This window comes from Phyllostomus discolor, chromosome 8, assembly GCF_004126475.2.
Source record: "Phyllostomus discolor isolate MPI-MPIP mPhyDis1 chromosome 8, mPhyDis1.pri.v3, whole genome shotgun sequence".
Taxonomy (NCBI): Eukaryota; Metazoa; Chordata; class Mammalia; order Chiroptera; family Phyllostomidae; genus Phyllostomus; species Phyllostomus discolor.
In genome coordinates, this window is record NC_040910.2 from 77,609,111 (window position 1) to 77,629,083 (window position 19,973).

A 19,973-nucleotide genomic window follows, 5' to 3' on the forward strand; every position below is an offset into this window, starting at 1 on the left:
TTCCAGCAGCGCCAGCTCCGCAGGCACGCCAGGGGAGCCGATGGCCATGCCGCCCAGAGTGGCAAGGTCTCTGCACTCCACCGGCACTGGCCTCCCGGCCCCTTCTGGAGACCTTGCTCGCCTTAAGCAGAATGCCTGAGCACACCTGCCCTGACTCCCTGTGGTCCAGAGGGGCATGGCGGCAGCGGAGAGGAGCGTGGAGAAGGGGACACGTTCCGCCCCATCTGGCCCCATCCCCTGCAGACCACGCCGACCCGGTCTGCTTGTGTACGGCCAGTCAACCCATAGTCACTTTGATTCTGGTGTGTGATGGGAAAGGAAGGGCAAGGAAGAGAAACTGGGACCAGAGCACAGGGGCGGCAAACTGAGGGAGAGGCCCAATACGGCCAGACTCGGGACAGAGAAGCTGGCTGTCCCAGATGCAGGTGGTCACGGCATCACTCGGCCCCACCTCGAAGGGCTCTTGGCCAACGCTAGGGCAGGGGATTCGGATGCATCCTACAGTCTGCCTGGTGCCCTGATTTCTTTCCTCTTCCCCAGGTACAGGGTCTGGACAGGCCTTCCGCAAGCTTCAGGGACAAGCAGAACACGCCCACTGCCAGTCTGGGGCGCCCCTGGGCCACAAGTCAACGTCAGTCTCTCCCGTCCTGCCCCGGGGGGGCAGCGGAGCCTGCTGGCCTCTCCTACTGGCATCAGTGGAAAGTGCTAAGGTGCTGCAGGTAAGAATGTGGTGGGTGCGCCAATCCCCATGGCCTTAGGCTACCTACCGCCCCAGGGGGCCAGACAGAGGCAGAGGGTGTGGAGAGGATGCAGAGTTGTTCCACAGCCACTAGTTCCTGGTCCACCCCCAAAGAGCTCCGGCTGAGCTAACCGGCGACAGCACCAACACCGCCCGCCTGTGCGGCCTTCCCATCACACAGGCACAGCCCTAGCAGCGCGCACGTGCGCGACTCCCCTGGGGGGTCTCCGGCTGCACTGTAAGTTACTACAATTACCAAATCCACACAGCTGGAACCTTGTGAATGGGCCAGCTAATGGGTTTCTGGGATTTCCAGTGGCGTAAGGAGTTACAGGAGCCAAGAACGGAGAAGTTGTCTTTCCCCTCTCGTACTCGCTCCTATGACCAAGAAGGCTGGAGGGCACACTGGGTGTGAGGCCCTGGGCCGGGCCGCACCCAGGAGCTGGTCCGACTCTCCGCCGCGGCCAGTCCCCTTGCCCCTCCCACCCCCTTCCAAACCCTCCGCCAGCCTTTCACCAATGGGGACCGTGAGGAGCTGGACAGCTGAGCAGTTCAATAACACCCTTATCTCCAAAGCACTTTATGTAAACCTTAACCGGTTAACCGCCGTGGCACCCACGGGAGATCTCAGGGCCTCCCTTCACAGGAGTTCGCCCACGGAGTGCGCTCCAGATCCTGCAGCAAATGGGCCGACCGACCTCAGGGAGCAGCCATCTCTCCACCCGCCCACGAGAGCGAGGCCAAGTGGGTGTTTCTCACGACTCTCCCACCTTCTACCCACCTACCCGTATCTTCTAGCTAGTTCTCCACGAACGTTCCTGCCGTTTCTTCCTCTTTCCAGAGAAGAACAACATCAGCAATCACCACAACAAATTACGTTTCTCCGAACAGATGACTTCATTCCCCTGCCAGCCCCACCTATGAGGTTCCCGCAGCGGCCCCATCGCGCTGGGGCTCTGACTGGGGCTACTCAGAGGGCAAGGAGACCTCCAGCTGCTGGGGCTCACTAGCCACGGGGGGTGGTCTGGCTGCGAGGGTGGCTCCGGTCAAGCCCACAAGGTCTGCTAGGCCAGTGGCTAATACAGCAGTAAGGTGGGAAACTGAGGCAGGTCAGTGATCACCTGAAGATGGGTTGTGTCCCCACAGCCCCAAGTGCTTTTGTGGCCCCTGGACCGGGCAGTGAGTCTGCAAGGGGCACGAGAATTTCAGAACAGACTGAAATGTGCCTTGGAAATGCTGTTTGGGGTAAGAGACGGGAGCTCCAAAAGGTAGGTTCTAATAACAACAGATGGCCGAGTTCTGCTTTCTGTGAGGTCCCGGGAGCTGCAAGCTTTTGTTTGGCTCAATAGGGTAGGAATGTTTGAGGCCCGAGCTGAAAGGCTCGGGACAAGAAAGAGGCTGGGATGGCAAAGGAAAGGACCTTAAATGAGCCCTCAGCTCTTTAAATAAATCCTGAACATATGGCTAAAGACTTTCCATTTGAAGAGGTGCCAACTTATTAGCATACCTGGGGCACACACATCTCAATTCAGGTCTGTGTGGACAGCTGCCTCCACTCCCGGGACGGAGGAGGTTTCAGAGCACCAGTTCCCCCCCCGCCCCTGTTTTGAGGTAATTCCTTCCACAGAATTTAATTTAATCCAACCTAATCCCATGCTAAAGAAGAAAAGCAAGAAGAAGTGATGTGTTTCTTAGAAAAGGTGATGAGAAAAAGACAGAAAGAAGATAAAATGAAGATCATAGGTCTACAGCGAGAAGGACACTAGAGCCCGGGTTAGAATCTAGACACGACGCTGGGTGGGGGTGGGTGTGGTGGGTGGCAACGCTGACGTCATTACATTCACGTTGGAAAATTCGTGGCACAGAGACAGGAAGTGGGATGGCTGGAACCCTCAGCGGCCGCTCCACCATATGGGGCAGAGCCCCTGTGGCAATCAGTCCGGGACCACTCTGGCAGCTGGGAGCCAACCCATCTCCTTGAGGCTGGCAAATCGACACCACTCTGCAGCCCTTCAAGTCTTCTATCACGGCGGGGAGCGGGGGTGCAGCAGCAGCCCCGTCTATCAAATGACTGTCAACCTATGATGCACGTGGACACACTCCTCCTGGCGCAGATGCTGAAGCCAGAAGGAGCTGGTAACTCTGAAGGCAAGAAGGGTGTGAAGGGAGGGGTGGGGGGCACCTTGGGAAGAGAATCACTGGCCTCCGGAAGCTCAGAGCCTCTGTCAGCCCTGCCTGGGCTCCAGGACCAGGTCTCAGTTCCTGCCAGAGACACATGGACAGGCTGGGGTCAGAGTTACTGAGGCCACTTAACCTGCTGGACCATTCCAAGGCCTTGAATAAGCTCGCACATAACCAGGTGAAATTCGAGTCCTCCTAGTGTTATGATCTGAATGCCGGCTTTGTCGATTATCAGTTACGGGACCTTAGGTAATGGTTTGAGTCCACTGAGCTTCTCTCTCTGCAAAGTGGAAGTAAGACTACGTATCTTGCCCATGTTGTGAGGTCTGGAGAGAATGGCTGCCAAGTACCTCGCAGAGAGCCTGGCACAGAGCAGGCCCTCAGGAGGTGCTATCCTCACTGTTAGACACTATCACCACGTGCTTGGGAGGAAGCTTTCTCACTGGGTAGCTCATGTCTCCAAGAAGTGCGCTGGCTGCCCTGTGCCCTAGGTACATCCCCTTTACAGTTCCTGACGGATTTGGCTTTCACAGCGTCTTGCCACCCCAGGACTGGGAGCCCTGTAAGTAAACAGCCTCCCGAGAGGCAGAGGAACTTCCTCTGGGAGCCACAGAACCCTGCTGCCAGGCGAATGACAGCCCGGGTATTTGTTTCAATTTAGGCTCTTGTCAAGAGGAAACTTCATGGCTAACAGCCCAAACATGACTGCACAGCACCTCCCCAGGAAGCCTCATTCTACGGCTCTCAAATACGCTGTTTTGAAGAGGGAGGCAGGAACTCCTCACATTGCTGCCAAGTCAGTGCCCCCTCCCACCCCTCCGTCAGGCTGCCTGCCCCCCAGGAGCCCAGGGGCCCCGCAGACGCAGCAGCGTAACAGACAGCTCTGACGGACGCCAGCCTGCCAGAGCCAGGGCTGGTTAACAAGGATCCCCAAAGAGTCCCTCTGGTCTAATTCCCTTGCCAGTCCTGGCTTCCTCTGGTCAGAAATCCTCAAGGTAGCCTCAGGCAATGTAGCTCCTCTGCTTAGGGGGGCAGAGAGGGAAAGGGGAGAGAGGAAAACTTGGAAATGATGGGGTCTGGGATTCTTCTTCAGAGCAGGGGAGAGGAAGCCAGGGCCAGGTTTCTGTAGGGTCCAGTGCTTTGGGAAATAGGGAAGCCAGCACCAGGTTTCACCAAGAGCCAGAGATACCCAGAAGTGGAAGCAGCGTGTGAATACGAGGCATTGTTACGACTGTCATTCGCAGGAGCGGGGCGGCGGAGAGGAGACCGCTAATCCTTCCTGCGGGTCAGGAGGTGATCTGCAGCAGGGCTCTGAGCAGATGTGGGCCCCGTTCACGGGGACACACGTGTGTACACGCCCCACAGCCGAGGGCCCTGACCTCCACCAGACAGTGCTGGCTTCGGCAGGGGAAGGAGCAGATGGAGTGGCTGGGCTGGGCGCAGGGCTGACACCCAGGGGATCCGGCGTTGCCCCTTTGATGTTGAAAAACCAAAGCAGAATGAACCATCACAAGGGGAGCTCCCGGGGTGGGGGTGGGGGCTGGGGGAGAAAAGGAAGGAAAAAAAGGAATGAAGGGGAGGAGGAGGGAGAAGTGGGAGGAGAAGCAGGTATGAGGAGTGACGGTGACCCAAGAGGGTACAGAGGTCAGAGGCTGGATACTGGACACTAAAAAGCCTCCAGGGCAAGACCGTGGGTGCAAGGCATCATCCTTGTCTACTGCCTCGTGCCACCTTCCGTATGACCGCTGCAAGGAATTCCAGCCCAGTCGGCTCTTAAAAATGCCCTTGACCCATGCACAGAGCCAGAGCCCTGCTCCTGCCTCCGGGCTCGGGCTCGGAGAGTAGCTCGGGAGTGGGAGGGTCCTGCTGAAGTGAGGGGAGAGGAAAACCCACCACCTGTCTTCCGCGGGGGCCCGCAGGACCCTCTTCCCGCATCACTGAGAGCGTCGGGGAGGGTGTCTCAAGGCAGGGGCGGGGCGGGGCGGGGAGGGGTGTGCAGTGCATCAGCCACCCAAGTAAGCGTCAGCCCCTGAGCGAGGCGGGGTGGGGGCGCTTACCCCCACCCCCAAATGTACGAGTAATCAGCGGCACATTCCCAGCGGCTGCGCAGGGGCAATCACAAGATCGCGGCAGATTTGGGAGCGAGGGAGTGGAGAAGCCCTAAAGGTTCGTTTTTCCTGCCGGCGGGGTGGAGGTGGGGGTGGTGATGGGGCTGGCAGGAAAGACTGCGGAGCCGGGGGTTTCAGCTCCTTCGTCCGAACGGCCCCCCGCGAAGGTCCGCACACACACACCCTCTCCCTCCCCGCCCACCCCCACCCCGAAACACACGCGCGTCTCAGGACGTCCCTGAGGTGGCAAACTCCGGCCCCAAGGACTTTGCCAAAACGGCCTTTCTGCTCCGGCAAGGGCAGGAGGAGCAGCGGGTCGGGGAGCGGGGCAGCACCCTACAAGGGATCTCCCCTCTTCCCGGGGGCGGGGGGCTACACAACAGGTGGGAGAGGGGTGACACAGCTCTCCTGGCCCCGTCGGTCCCCCGCCCGGCTCCCACTCGCCTGCAGTCCGCTCCGGGGACCCCATCCGTTGCCCATCGTGGGGGCCCTGCGCCTCCCCGCCCTCTGGGCCCTTGGCCGGCCGCGCCCGCAGCCCCCAGCCGGCGCCCAGCTCCCCAGACCAGCCCGGCGTCTCGGGCCCCGCGCTGGTCCGGGCGCCTGGCGGGGCGCGGGGCCGGTTCCCGCCCAGCCTCCCCGGCCCGCGCGCGCACGTACTGCTGTAGAGGGTGTCGATCCAGGAGAGGCGCGGCAGGCCCCGGTGGCTCAGCGGCTCCATGCCCGCGGCTCCGCGCGACGGGGGCGGCGGCGGCTCGGTCAGATCGGAAACCCGACCCTCATCGCACAACAAAGGAGGGAGGGCGCGGGCGGCTGGCGGGCGGGCCGGAGGGGAGCCGGGAGGGGCGGCCAGCCCTGGAGGCCGAAGTTGCCGCGCGCCGGGTGGAGGCGGCGGGAGGCAGGGAAACAGGTAGCAGGGAGGAGCGAGCCGGAGCTGCCGGGAGGGCGGGGGTGGGCAGGCGAGAGCAGCGGAGCGCCCCCGGGGGGCCCTGCCGGCCACTGCGGCCGCGGGAGCCCCGCTGCGGATCCAGGAGCCTCGGCCCCGCAGCCCGCGCGCCAACTAGCAACTTCCCCGGGGCTGCGCGGCGCCCAGGGGCGGGGGCCGAGGCCGCGACCAATCTGCGCGAGGCTCTCGCGCCCCCTCCCCGCCGCAGCACGCCTCCAGGCCCCGTGGGGGTGTGGGGAAGCGGCCCGGGTCCCCACCGACGCGCGGACCAGAAGGACTCCAAGCCCGCGGCAACGGAGCGGCGGCCCCGCGGGGCTCTCCGCGCGGCGGCGCAGGCCCGGGCTCCTTCTCTTCCCCTCGCTGGGCTCGGCCGAATTCTGGCAACCCGCAGACTAGGTGCCGCGGGGAGACCAACGGGCCCGCAGGGGTGACATCACCTGCCACCCCGGGATCTCCAAGCGCAGTTTCGGGGGCCGGCGCGGCTGCCAGGCCCCTCCCCTAGGCAAGCCTGCGAGGCGGCGCTGACGGGGTTAATGTCCTGCCCGCCGGAGGGCCGCCTTGGCCGCCCAGGGACTCTTTCCTTCCAAACCGTAACAACGCCTCGTCTATCTAAACACCCTTGACCTGGCAGCTTGGCCGTTCCCGCCCCACTCTCCAGGGGCGGCGGCTGGAGAAAGGCCAGAGGCTGGGGGTGAGTGAGGGGCTGCGGAGGACAAACCCGGGTCCCGGAGAGGCTGGGGTCCTTCCAGGGTCCCCTTCGGGGGATTCCTAGCACAGCGCAGGAGGCATACCGTGTATACACAGCCGCACACAAACGGAGGGAAGTCTGGGGTCAGGACGCCTCCGAGAACCGAACCTTTAGAAACAAAATCCCTCCTGAGACCCCACAAAAGCAGCGAAGAGGTGGGGCGGGGGTGCCTGTCCCCTGAGTGCTGCTGGTTCTGTGAGACCCAAGGCAGCTTGCGGTTCTGCAGGCCTCCTTAGGCTAAAGGACTCCAGAGCAGGGGCTGGAGGGGTGGGGTCAGCCTAGGGTGGTCCACGGCAGCAGGGGCTGAAGCTCCCGAGTCTAAGGGAAGGGAGGCATCGGGCCATTTGTGCTGGTTTTACCTCACATAGTGAGGTTTCTGATAACCGAGGTGACCCCCCCCCCCACCCCCAAGGAGCTTAAGAGCAAAGCTGGGACCCAGCTCTACAGATGGGCCCACAAGGTGCTGCTCCCCCCGCCCTCTGTGGGGGGCAGTCTTGCCAGCACCCACAGAGCATGGGGGAGGAGGCTCTCATCATCCCAAACAACTGTGAGTCTAGATCTTCTTAAGGGGAGAGCAGACCCTCACCATGATGCCGAAAGGAAGCCTGCACCCAGCCCCTGCAGCTGCCTGGGCAGAGGCCTGCAGAGCCGCCCCAGGGGAAGACGGTGGCCACGCAGCAGGTCGGGAGGTACAGCCGCGGGAGATGCTCTGGGTTGTGGAAAGCCTCCACAGGTAGCTGCCGTGGAACTGTCAAGTCACATTGGCCCCTCCCTGCATGCACTTGGCTCTCCCCTATCCCATCCCCCCAGGCTCCAGCCCCAGCTTCTATCTTGCGGCCCCTCCCTGCTCAGCTACCAGCCTCCCACCACTCCTGCCTTGCACACAGGACTGGGAGGACCGAGCCGGCACCTGGAGCTTGGCGGAGAGGGAGGCGTACATCTCCAATGAGATGCTCCAGAAATAGAGCCCGGATGGGAGAGGAAGCAAGTAGGCTCTCTGAGGAACCAGCGGGAGGACAGGGATCGTGCAGGAGCAGAGAGGGGCCCAGGGCCTCTCTTCTACCCACGTGGGACTCTCGGAAGGCAGAGGAAAGGTAGAAGCAGGAGCACAGTCCAGGGAACCAGGAGCACTGCCCCCTCCCCAACCACCACCACCACCACCACCACCAAGGCAGCCCCGGCCCTCTCTCCACAGTGCAGGGATTTTCCTGATGGCCACATCCGGGCACTGGCTCTGAGCAGGCCATGGAGGCATGTTTCTGTGAGTCACATACATTTGCATACATTTTACATTTTTATCTACAAAGGCTTGAGCAAGCTATTTTCAGCATTTTTGAAACTAAAATGTTACAGTCGCTCTCCTTAGCGTTGCCATAGTTTGCTTTTTCCTGCATACATTCTGTCCAATCCTGTCTTGGACCTCCCACTCCAGACACAGTTCAGGGTAGAGGGAGAAAGCACTGTCAGGGGCCACGGAGAGGAACACTCCTAATAACTAACAGAGAATGACTGCACTGCACCTGGCTCGGGTCCCGGTGTTCTGTTTACAAGATTATCTCACCGTGACCCTCACTCCCTCAGTTCCCTCCATTTCCCGGATGAGAAAACTGAGGCACAGAGCAGCTAAGTAACCCACCCAGCCAGTAAATGGAGGGCTGGGACTTGAACCCTGTTGCCGTCTGCTCATGCTTTTAAATGCCATGCATGCTGCCTGCACTGTCAGTGGCTGGTGAAAGCAAAGTGACAAAGGCCCCTGGAAATCTTTGCTGGTCCATGAGTTAGAGACCACTTTCCAGGAACCCCCCCCCCCCCCAGCCCTCTTCCGTCACCATACACCTGTCTCACACAGGTCCCAGGAAAGGGTGGTTACTTCTTGGTTCCCTGGATGCCTCTGCTGGGTGCTTTCAGCAGGTGCTAACAGCACACAGCCTGACTCCAGCCTTAGCTACAGAGACACCTTTGAGCAGCAGGGTGCCTTCAGACTGCAGCAGAAACTTCCAGAATCCGGGGAGGGGAGGGGAGGAGTTTGGGGGAGACCCAATCTTAGGGAGGAAGGAGTTAACGAGTTACTCTCATCTGCATTTTGCCAAAGGTGAAGTGCTCGGCCAGCAGCAGCGCAGCAGCGCAGCAGCGCCGATCTGTCGGAGCAGCAGGGGTGCCTTCCTGTGGACAGGCTGCCCTGATTCAGCGGAGTGCAGACCTGTCCACGCAGCCGAGGCCCTGAGTCAGCACCCACCACAAGGTGTCCTCCAGGCCTGCACTAACCATTCACGTCCAGTCCCATGAGTGCACGCTCTCCACCTTCCCCAGCCCTCTCTCTGGGCTGGCCTGTGTCCGCAGGCTGTGTGGGGCTCCCCACCTCCCACGCTGACTACCCTGCTCCTGCCTCACCACCACGCCTTGCCAGGAGTGCTGATGATGACGGACTGAGGGGGAAGAGGTTGTATCCCATCCTGAAGGTCAGAGGCCTCGCACATAATTCCCAGGAGTGTGCTATTCACTGCCCCTCCATCGACCAACTCTTCTTTCTACCAGCCGCTTGGCCAGGATGGAAAACAGTGACTGTGCTTAGAACAGAACCCAAACTGGGTATTCCCACTTTTCTTCCCTCCTCACTGTTGGCAACCCAGCTCCGCTGTGCACAGCAAGGAGCCCTCCCCCGCAACCCCACCACCAACCCTGAGTCTCCGCTGCCTCAATCCCCCAGAGGACACTGCTGGTAAAGAGAATATCCACTTGCCTCTCTCCACTCTGGGGCCAGCAGGGAGCGCCAGTGAGCAGAGGTTGGGTGTACAGGCAGCCAGGAGGGTGGAGCTCTTTGCATTCAAATTAAAATAAAACAAAACACAAAGAAAGAGCAGACTGTGATAGCCAAAGAACCAAGAGTTTTCACCCTCCACGGCAGATCAGCTCTCTAAAAGCTGAGGCTGCATCTCTTTTCATGGGATCCAGTGGGCGGACGAGACTCAGGTAGGCCTCCGAAGCAGCTGTAACCACACTGTGCCCCCAGATCAGCTTTCGGTCAAAAGCCCAACAGATTGGCACTCAATAATACATGTTGAATAAATAAAATGAACAACAGCTGACATTTGTTGAGTGCTTCTGAAGTTCGGGCACTGCTCTATGTGCTTCGCATAGATTATCTCATTTAATCCTCATAATAAACCCACGAGATAGGCACTACTGTCCTCTCCATGCCACAGAAACAGACAGACAAGCCATTGGCTAGCAGGTGGTGACCTTGGAAATGAACCCTGACTCTGATCCAGAGCCCACACCGTAATCTCTGGATTGGGCTACAATGAGTGAACAAACGAACAAAGAGAAAGGGGGGAAGAAATCCAAAGCGCGCACACACACACACACACACACACACACAGGGCCACCAATGATTAAGCAGAAAGAGAGCTGGTTCCCAAAGAAAACCACAGCTACTACACCAGGGAAGGTGACCCTGGAGACAAGCTACATGCAGTCAGTTCAGTGACAGTCTCCTGAACTCCAGTCCCGGCCAGACCCCACCGCTTCTCTGCCTTGGGCCAGTCTCAGGCCCCTCCCACCTCAGTTTCCACATCTGCAGGTGGGTGGCCAGATGGATCAGACAGATGACTTCCAGGCTTTCTACCAGCCCTACAGGACCATACACTTCGCTTCCTGGCAGACCCCAGGGTGGCCTGTTTCCCGTTCTGTGCTTCATTTCCTCCACCTTGATATGGTAAAGTGGCAGTTACTGTTCTCAGATTCACCCTCAATCCTTGGCGTTGAAAGAAGAAAATTCCCCAGGCCTCTCCATTCCACAGAAGCAGAAAGACAAGCCATTGGCGAGCAGGTAGTGACCTTGCAAATGAACTCAGATTCTGAATCCAGGCAGAGTCCACATGTGGAATCTCTGAGTCACCTCTAAGGGAGAAGGACTTGCCCTAACAGTTCTGTCCTTGGCCCTCTTCCCACCTGCCTCTTCCCAGCCTCCTTGCTTTTGCAGCGGACAGTCAGATCTGCAGGCAGCACAGACGAACTCAGTCCTCCCCAGTTATTCCTTTCTCTACCAAAGTTTTGTGGCAGCTTGAGTCACGGGAAAGAGCTGCAGCTCTTGCAAGATACAAACCTGAAAACAGCATTCACCCCTTGTTGCCTCCCTTGGCCGGGAGAAGGCACAGTGACCTGCAGCCGGGTCACTGTAGCCGGGAAGCTCCTCACCCATACCCACATGATTCCCGGGGTGTGTTGAAGCCCAGCTCCCATGACCAGGGTCCACAGTGAGCCCAGCATTCTGGACAGAGACGCTGCCTTAGCTTGATTAAACACGCTGCACTTTCAGGAAAGTCTCGTGCAAGCCCCAGCTAAAACGGCCCCTACCCCACATGGCCCAGCTTGCACCACCCAGGGGGTCAACATGAGAGGTTTCCTAGAGAGTTGATCAGAGGGCTCAATGGTACCATCTGGAGCCCCTTCCTCGTTTACTCACCACAGCATCCTCATCAGCATGTGGAAAGAGGCCAGTAGAAAAGACGGAAGGATTCTCTAAGTCCCAAAAACCCAGAGACAAAGTTCAGCGGCTCTGAACTTATCAGCTCCAAGCACAGCAGGGGCGAATCCAGCTGGGGTCAGAGCTCACAGGCTGGCCCTCTGCCCTCCTGAGGCCAGGGTTCCCCTGAAGCTGGCTGTGCTCCTCCTCTTTCAGCCAGAGTTCTGCAGATGCGTCCCAGGCCTGCGCTGCTCTGCCAGGAGCTCTGACGCCACCAACCAGGCTGACCCAGTCCCTGTCAGGCCCAGGAGTGGCCACGGGGGCTGAGGGCAAGCTATCAAGGAGACAGGCTCCAAAGGCGGCAGCTCAACATTCACGAAGGCTAGGAAGGATGAAGGAGCATCAGAGTCTGGTCACTGGTACTCGTCATTGGTGGAGTCTCGCTTAGGTGTTACCGTTCAAGTTCGTGGGTGTGTGGCCCTGTCTCTTTAAGGACCAGGCCTCTTTAAGGCAAGTTCCCTCTGCAGTCACTCCTGCTACCAGCGCTCCTGCGGCAGACAGCGGGGGGCCCCGGAGCGCCCTCTGGTGGCTCAGCAAAGCAGCTCTTCAGCCTCCAGGAGCGGTCCAGCTAAGAGGCCTGGAAAAGCCTGCGCTAAAATCGAAGCTTAGTCCACAGATTCCACACAGCAACAAGGCTAGGGAAGTCAGCAGGAACTCCATTTGAGGTCAGGAGACAGCAGGAGCCCCCATTGGTGGCCTGAGAAGAAAAACCATCCCACGGGACAAAACCTTCCCTAAGATATTTTCAAATGGGGGGATTTTCCCAGGCTCCCCGCTTGCCAATTGCAGGATCTGAAGCACAGCTATGCTTACCCTGTCCCCACAAACACGGGACAGTGGTTCTCGGTTGGGGAAGAGGCAGTTGGTAGCATCTGAAAATGTGCAGGTGCACTCTTTTTATTGTTGACACTATAACCGATGTCCCCATGTCCCCCTCTTTGCCCACCTCCACCCACCTGGCCCTCTCCCCCACCCCCAGCCTTCACCAGCTACTGTCTGTGTCCACGGGCTATGCATACATGTTCTTCGGCTAATCTCCCCACCTTCTTTTACCCAGTGCCCCCCCTCCCATCCACCTCCCCTCTGAGACCTATCAGTCTGTTCTGTGTACCCAGACCTCTGGTTCTATTTTGTCCGTCAGTTTCTTTTGTTGATTAGATTTCACCTATTAATGACAGCATTAATAGATTAATGGGATATGTCTTTCTCTGTCTGGATTATTTCACTTAGCATAAAACTCTCCAGGTCCAACTACACTGTCACAAAGGGTAAGAGTTCCTTCTTTTTTACAGCTGTGTAGTGTTCCATTGCAAAGTATAGCAGCCTTTTTTTTTTTTTACTGTCCACTGAGAAATACATTTTTTCCATGAGTTCTTTTTCTGTTTCTCTCCATCCTGCCACCTCCCAAACATCTGCGCACCACAACCAAAACCACCACGTAGGAGCATTTTAAAGTCAGAGATGTCAAAATGTCCTGCAATACGCAGAACTGTCCCAAAGGATGTCTGTCCCCAAATGCCAACAGTGGTAAGAACACTACTTGGTTATGGGGAACTGAGGATGGTTACAGGGCCAGCTCACACTTCCTTGTTCTTCCTGTCCTCAGCATTCTGCCTTTGATGCCCTCCCTGAATTTTAGCTTTATAATCTTAGAGGTAGAGAGAGGGAGTGGTCTGGCCCAGGCCACCTTCTCAAGGGATGCCGGTGTCCCTGGCTGCCCTTCCCCAGAAGCTCGGCACATGCTCGCACCCAGCCTGCACCGAGTCACTAGGACCCTGGGAAGGGGGAAGCAGACAGACTCAGCGGGCCAGAAACCAGCAGAGAGTCTCTGAGAAGAAATCACAGACGACCAGCCACACAGTTCCCCCAAGGGACCACCTTTGACTCTCTTCCTGCAGGGGTGACTCAGCCAGCCCTGCACCCCGTCCCCAGACTGTCCCAGGACATGCATCTTTTACATAAGGCACTTCCATATTCTGGTTCCGCAGTTTCGTGCCTCCCAATTTCCCCTTTTCCCAGGTCACTGCCCCCTGTCCTGAGCTGGTGAGCTCAGTCTCACGAACTCAGTCTGGTGCTGACTGTGAGAAACCAACCTACGAAACTTGTGTCTTAGTGACGGGAGGATGGAAGACTGGAACTCTGGCTGTGGTGACAGTGAAAGCTGCACAGAGGTCACATTTGAGCCAGGTCTGTTCGCTTGAGCAGCCCCAGGCTCATGAGGCCGCTATCATTGCTAGAAGGATCCGTGGGAGGGAAAAGTTTCCCAGCAGCTCACAGAAACTAGACAGCACTTTCTGAAACACACCTGGCGGGTCACTCCTGTTGAAGACCCGCCTATGGCTTCCCATCGCTGTCAGAATGAACACCCACACCCTCTTGAGGACGCTCCAGGCCCTGGGGCCTGGCCCCTGCCCCTCCTCTCAGCTTCCTCTGGCAAGCTCTCCTCCTTGTTCTCTGCAGAACTTTTTCAGAACTTTTGCACAAGCTGGTATCTCTGGCTAAAATGCTCCACACCCCACTCTGCCTAGATATTTCCTATTCTTCCTGCTGGTCTTAATTTAAACATCACTTCTGGTGGGGTGCTCTCCCTAACCACCAGACCAGGATGCCTGCATTCCGGATTCCCCGGTGCTCCTGTGAGCGCCTCAGTGCCGCTGTCTCTTGCTAGACTGAGGGCTCTGAGGGGTCAGGAAGCACGTCGCTCTTGTTCACCACTGTCACCCTGGCACCCTGAGTCGTGATTTCAATGAAGACCAAATATGTTCCTGGTCGCAAAGGGCCTGGACTGAGGGAGGACAGACGCTTCAGCCAGCCCAGCTTCCAGCTGGAAAAGAGCTGTCTGGGCCGGCTTGGATGTCACATACAGAATGGCCACACTCTCCGGAAAGACTCAGAAAAAAACAACAGGATCAGAGAATCAGATTTGGGGCAGGAGAATTTCTGCTCCAATTAATTCTCCAACTGCTCACACGAAACCCCACCTACAAACTCCCCAATGCACAGGGCTCCCTCACTACGCGGCCAGCATTTGGTGCTGCACTCTTTTTTAGCCAATCAGACTCCCACGTAGAAGTGGGATAGAAACCCAGAAACGGCTCAGCCCACTAAGGGAACTTTGGTCTCGATTCTCACAGTCCTTCTCTTAGGCCTGTCCCAAATTTGCAATTAAATTTGTTTTCACAGGAGGGAGGCACACTGTAGCTCTCCCCTGGGGAAGGGCAGTCTCTGGGTGGGTGCCCGCCCTGCGTCTCCTGCTGTCTGGGAAGGTGCAGAGGTTGGGAATCTGAGGAAGAAGCTTCTGGTTGGCTGCAGCAATTGCTCACCTCCCCGTCTCAGGGGGGTGTAGACTGAAGCTGTCACCCACAGGCTCCCAGAGAGGACTTGGATGCCCCTCCAACCAGACAGATGGGAAACCTTGCTTTCAGCTTAGTGATGGGAGAAATATGATGAAAGCCAAGGACCTGTCTGGCTTGAGAGGGTCTGCGGACTGCCTGCCTGACAGACAGACAGACGGACAGACAGGGCTCAGGCAGGCCTCTGTGGCTGCCGCACCCACCAAGCCGTGGTGAGCACTGGGCAGGCCTGAGGGCACACTGCTTCAGACTCAGCTGGTCTGCCGGGCACCTGCCATGAGGGGAGAACACTCCCTTTCACTTCCCCTTCACTGAGACAGAGAAACAAATAGGATGGGTTTGTTGGGCCTTGAGTCTGTGATGGTCCAGAAAATCACCCTAGACCCTTGGGGCCAGTAACCCAGAAGGTTAGTCCGCTAAGCTACCTGCTGCCTAGTGAGGGTGTCTGGCATCGTCCCCTCGGGGTTCTTCTCGCCCCTGAATGAAGGGACCAGGCAGTAGGAGGTAGTGGCTGTCAAAGACAGGCAGAGGGATAATCAGGGTGATAGCAACCAAGTCTTACTTTGTGCTTTCCATGCTGGGGCTGATCGAAGGACTCTGCATGTATTAAACTGCTGAATTATCACAGTAACCCCCGAGCGCTCCAGAACCCACGTCTTCGCCCCTCAACACTCCACTGCCTCTCTCAACAGAAGAGAGAACTGAACTGAGCACACCCTGAGTCTAGGGCCTAGCTCTGCCACTAACTTGCTGTGTGACCCAGTGGGACTTCCTTTCCCTCTCTGGGCGTTGGTCTGCTCACCCTGACATGCAGGAATGAAAGCCATCCTGTCCATGATTCCCAAGAGGTAGATGACCAGAAAATAGGTGCTAAGGGAGAGGAAAAACGTTCCTCTTTCCCACCCCTCAGGTCCCAATATTTCAGGAAGTGCAGTGGGCGTTGAGGGCTAGAAAAGTTATTGCTTTGCTCGTCGAATATTCTCTGAGCCCTATATGAAACAGGGTCCCTTTGCCTATGATGTTTGAGAGTGGACTTAAGACATGCCCGGAAGTCACCAAGAGGCAAGGCAGAGTCTGGTGTGGGTCCAGATAATGGCCTGGACGGTATGTTATGGGCGGAGAAGCACGGTGACCACTTTGATCTGAGTTAATAACCCAGTGCTTCTCGGAGGAAATGCCATTTGGACTGGGGCCGGGAAGGACACCTAATATACTGCATCATTGACAAAAGTGGTGGGATGGGGAGGCAGGGCATTCTGGAGGGGCAAAGCGCATAAACAATGACACAGAGGCAATATGGGAGTGAAGAGGGGAACAGCACGGATGGCTGATGGAGAAGGTTCTTTTGGGAACCAGGGCACACTGCGCAGGCTGCTGCGAATGCAACATGCGGCCTCGGCGTGAATTCAGGGATGCAGCAGAATCTGTAGCTTTTCTTAGGCCTGTCTTTATAAAGAAGCCTTTCTGGGACACCTTCCCCACCCCCACCCTCACACTCGCAAATTCAACACTCACTCACGAAGGTTCAGGCCCACCTGCCCTTCCTGTGTTTGCAGGCTGAGGCGTCCAGTCCCTGAAAGCCCTTCCTTCGGTCAGTGCGTCCCCGGCTTCACTACTTACGTTCTAGGCGGTGTGTTAAGTACATTACCTTCCCTCTCACTTTATTCTTCCCAGGTTTGTTGAGATATAATTGGCCAGTGACATTGTGCAAGTTTAAGGTAACCAGTGTGATGACTTGATACAAGTATGTATCGTGAAATTATTAGCACAATAAAATCAGTTAACACATCCGATGCATCCATTACCTCACAGTTACCTCTGTGTGTGTGTGTGTGTGTGTGTTGAGAACATTTAGGATCTTCTCTCTGTAAAAACTGTAAGCATACAATAGAGAGAGTACTGTTCACTAGAGTCACCATGCTGTATATTAGGTCCCCAGCATTCATTCGGCTTACACCTGAAAGTTCGTAACCTTGTCCAACATGTTCCCACCCCCACCTCAGCTGCTGGTAACCATCAATCCACTGTTTTTATGTCACTTTAATTGTTAGTACGTGATCCCTCTGAGTGGAAGACACAGTCATTATTCTCACTTTATAGAAGAGGCTCAAGGTCACACCTCCCATAAGGGAGAGAGTCAAGTTCACACTCGGATCTGAGTGGGTCCAGAGCCAAGCTCCCCAACCACTGTTGTGGACTGAATGTGTCCCCCCAAAACTCACAGACTGAGGCTCTGATCCCCAAAGTGATGGAGTTCGGCGGTGAGGCCTTTGGGAGGTGATTGAGTTTAGATGAGGTCGTGAGTGCGGTGTCCGTGATGGGATCAGTGCCCTTATGAGAAGAGAAGGAGACCAGAGCACTCTCTCTCTCACTTCCTCTCTCTGCTACGTGAAGACACAGCAAGGAGGTGGCAGACTGCAAGCCAGGAAGATAGCCCTCATCAAGAGCCTTGATCTTGCCCTGGCTGGTATGGCTCAGTAGACTGACTGCCAGCCTGCAAACTAAAGGGTCACTGGTTCAATTCCCACTCAGGGCACATGCCTGGATTGTAGGCCAGGTCCCTGGTGGGAAATATTCGAGAGGCAACCCCACATTGCACACTGATGTTTCTCTCTCTCTCTTTCTCCCTCCCTTCTCCTCTCTCTAAAAATAAATAAATAAAATCTTAAAAACAAAAAAAAAGAACCTTGATCTTGGACTTCTAGGCCTACCGCACTGTGAGAGATAAATGTCTATTGTTTAAGCCGCCCCGTCTATGACATTTTGTTATAGCAGCCTGAGCCAAGACAGGTACCACATGACTGCACCTGCCTACCAGTCGAGATGCTGCAGAAAGCATCCCAGCCTTTGACATCACAAGATTCTTCACTGTCGAGGCAGCCGAGCTCCTGAACACACCAGGTAGCACTGGCATCTGACACTAATAGGAATTTATCAGCAGAGCTCTTAAAACTGCACTCCAGGGGAAGTGGCAGGGCAAAGAAGACACAACGATGCATTTCTACCCTCTTTCTCCTCAACCAGAGTCTGACAAGCTCTTGGGTCCTCTGTTGCTCCGTGGGCTCGAGGCCTGCCCAGGAGACAGTGCCTGGTGGCGAGGGTGTTCCCGATGCCGCGAGAGCTACCTAGTCTCCAGGGCTCGGCTCTCCCAAGGGGAGCTCCCAGCCCTGCCTGGCCCAGGTTCAGCCAGGGACTGTAAGGACCATTTTAAGGAAAATTATTCCTTAGCTAATTTCTCAGGGGAATGCAGGAAAAATTTGGGGTATCAGCTCTCCACCTGCCTCATCCAAATTTTCATGTCTCCGCTGCTCTGGCCCTGGAGAAGAGGACCAGCACACTCAGTCTCTGGACAGGGCGAGAGGCCACTGGAGGAAGGCAACAGCGCCAGCTGCGGTCTAAGAGATTCACTTTCCTAAGGAAGGACCCTGGATTTGAGAAAACCTTCTCACAGAACTCAAAAAGGCAAATGCTCTGAGGAATCCCAGTTCCCCTGCAATGCCCCCGGGGCCAAGCACCCACTGGAGGGCCACGCCCACCCCCAGTGCTGCAGGGTCACCTAGTCTCTGAGGCATCTCTCCCACAAAGGCAGCCTCCAACCCTGCCTGGCCCCAGGTCCAGGTGAGTTTTGTAAGGAGCCTTTAAAAAGAATGATTCCTATTCTGAATGACTCCTATTCCTTTTCCACCAGGAAAAGGCCCGATCTCATGCTCTGGGGTGGAAAGGGGAATGGTTGGGGAAGCTAAGGCTGCAGCAGCCTTAGCTTCTTGAAGAAAGATTTCAAAGTCCTACCTCCGCCCACCCCTTCCAGGGTGGACCCTGTGCCCAACTTCCAGTCTAACAGGTCCAAGACAGGAAGACACTGTCACCCTGCCTCCTGATCCCTCCAAAGTCTCACGCTCCAAGGACCCCCTTAGGTCTCAGCCATGACTCACAGGAAACCTGGTTGCTCACCCTAACCCTCCTCCCAGGGCCCCAAATCTCCTAGACAACTCATTGCCCAATCCCCCACATGCCCCACTGAGTTATTTTTCCAGGTTCCTATTTCTGATTTTGCAAGTGTCTTTCCTCCACAAAACCACAGGCTCATCACATGAGAGTAACTACAGGTCACCCAAGCGGGGGAAGGGTGTGAGGAGGGGGACCCTTCCCTGGACCCCAGAGCCTTGTGTGGCATCTGTCCACTCCCTGCAGCCACAGGGAGCCTGGGACCACCCAGGGAGACCAGCGCAGGCCCAGATGAGATCATGACTTGGTTTTCAGTCGCCCCAGAGAATAATTCCTTGCAAGTGGCCCCTGTGCACAGGCTCTGTGCCAGGCAACCCAAAGCAGAAGGGAGAAGCAACCATTCCATACAGACCAGGAAGGACATAGTGCCTCCTCTTAACACCAGCTAGACATGGCTCCAGGCCCGCTTTGCCACTTGGGTCCCTGGCTCTCTGGGCAAATGCATCTACTGCCTGTTGGAGCAGAGCCATGCTAGAGGCTGCGGCTGCACCAGAGCCTCCACATGGGAGGTTAGGTCTTTAGGGGCCCTTAGGGAGGCTGGGCTGGTTTTCTCTGGGCTGCTTTGGTAAAAGAGACCCTATCTGCCACCTGCCACGGCTGACCACAGATGAGGAAGCAGCCACACAGATGCCCCGGCCCTCAGAGCTCCTGACTCCCCTGACGTGGCCTCGGAGGCCACACTTGGAGCTACACACACCAGCTGCCCACGTCTCCTCCCAGGCCTCAAGGAGCCCCGACTGCCTACAACGACCACTAACCCCAACATCAGCGCCTGAGGGCGCCTCTAGCCAAGGCAGCTCCTCTGCGCATTTCTAGTGCGGTTTCCAGGATCAAAGAGGAAGAGGTTCTGCCTGTGGAGGAGAACACGGCCCAAGACACCCCCCCCCCCCCCGCCCCCGCCAGTAGCTGCCTTTCCACCTGGCCTCCCTGATCCTGTGAACACAGGCAGGTGCCTGGTCCCAAGGACAAGGCTATCTCCCTCTCGGACCCTTGTTCTTCGGAGGGAGCTGGTGAAGTTCTGGAAGCTTCGATCAGGTCAGGGTCACAGACACCTTGTTCTGATAAACGAAAGTTCTCTTCAGCCCTGCGTGGCAGGGAAGAACGGGAAACAGACGAACCACGGGCCTGCTGAGGTCCTGCAGAGAGGAACACCCAGGCTCCTGGCTCAGAAGCCACACTGCAATTAGCACCCTGTCATTTGCTCATTTGTATGTATGTCACATGTCATTGAAAGACCACACAGAAGGTGTGAACCACATAAACTGCTGAGGTGTTTTTTAAACTTTAAGTTTATTCAGTTCTTTTGTCCTGTTGTAAAGGTAATAAAGCCGCACTAAAAACAATTTTGAAATGCACTGCCTTGCTTAGCGC

The 19,973-nt window shown here is 56.8% G+C and overlaps 1 protein-coding gene and 1 long non-coding RNA gene across 4 annotated transcripts in view; one reads left to right on the forward strand and one right to left on the reverse strand.

Annotated features, from left to right (window-relative positions):
* ABR (ABR activator of RhoGEF and GTPase) overlaps window positions 1-19,973 on the reverse strand; it is a 172,800-nt gene that overhangs the window by 125,630 nt on the left and 27,197 nt on the right. The window contains exon 1 of one of the 3 annotated variants that reach the window (XM_028519030.2): window positions 5,686-5,929. The exons of 1 other annotated variant lie outside the window; for it this stretch is intronic. In XM_028519030.2, the coding sequence (XP_028374831.1) occupies window positions 5,686-5,746 (61 nt within the window). In that variant the 5' untranslated portion in view covers window positions 5,747-5,929. Of the gene's footprint in view, window positions 1-5,685; window positions 5,930-11,184; window positions 11,979-19,973 lie in introns of those variants that run through there. One more of the 3 variants, XM_028519033.2, reaches the window with a different exon arrangement.
* LOC118502123 lies at window positions 6,246-9,566 on the forward strand. The gene is made up of 2 exons (XR_004904802.1): window positions 6,246-7,452; window positions 7,607-9,566. It is a non-coding gene; the product is annotated as an uncharacterized LOC118502123 (long non-coding RNA).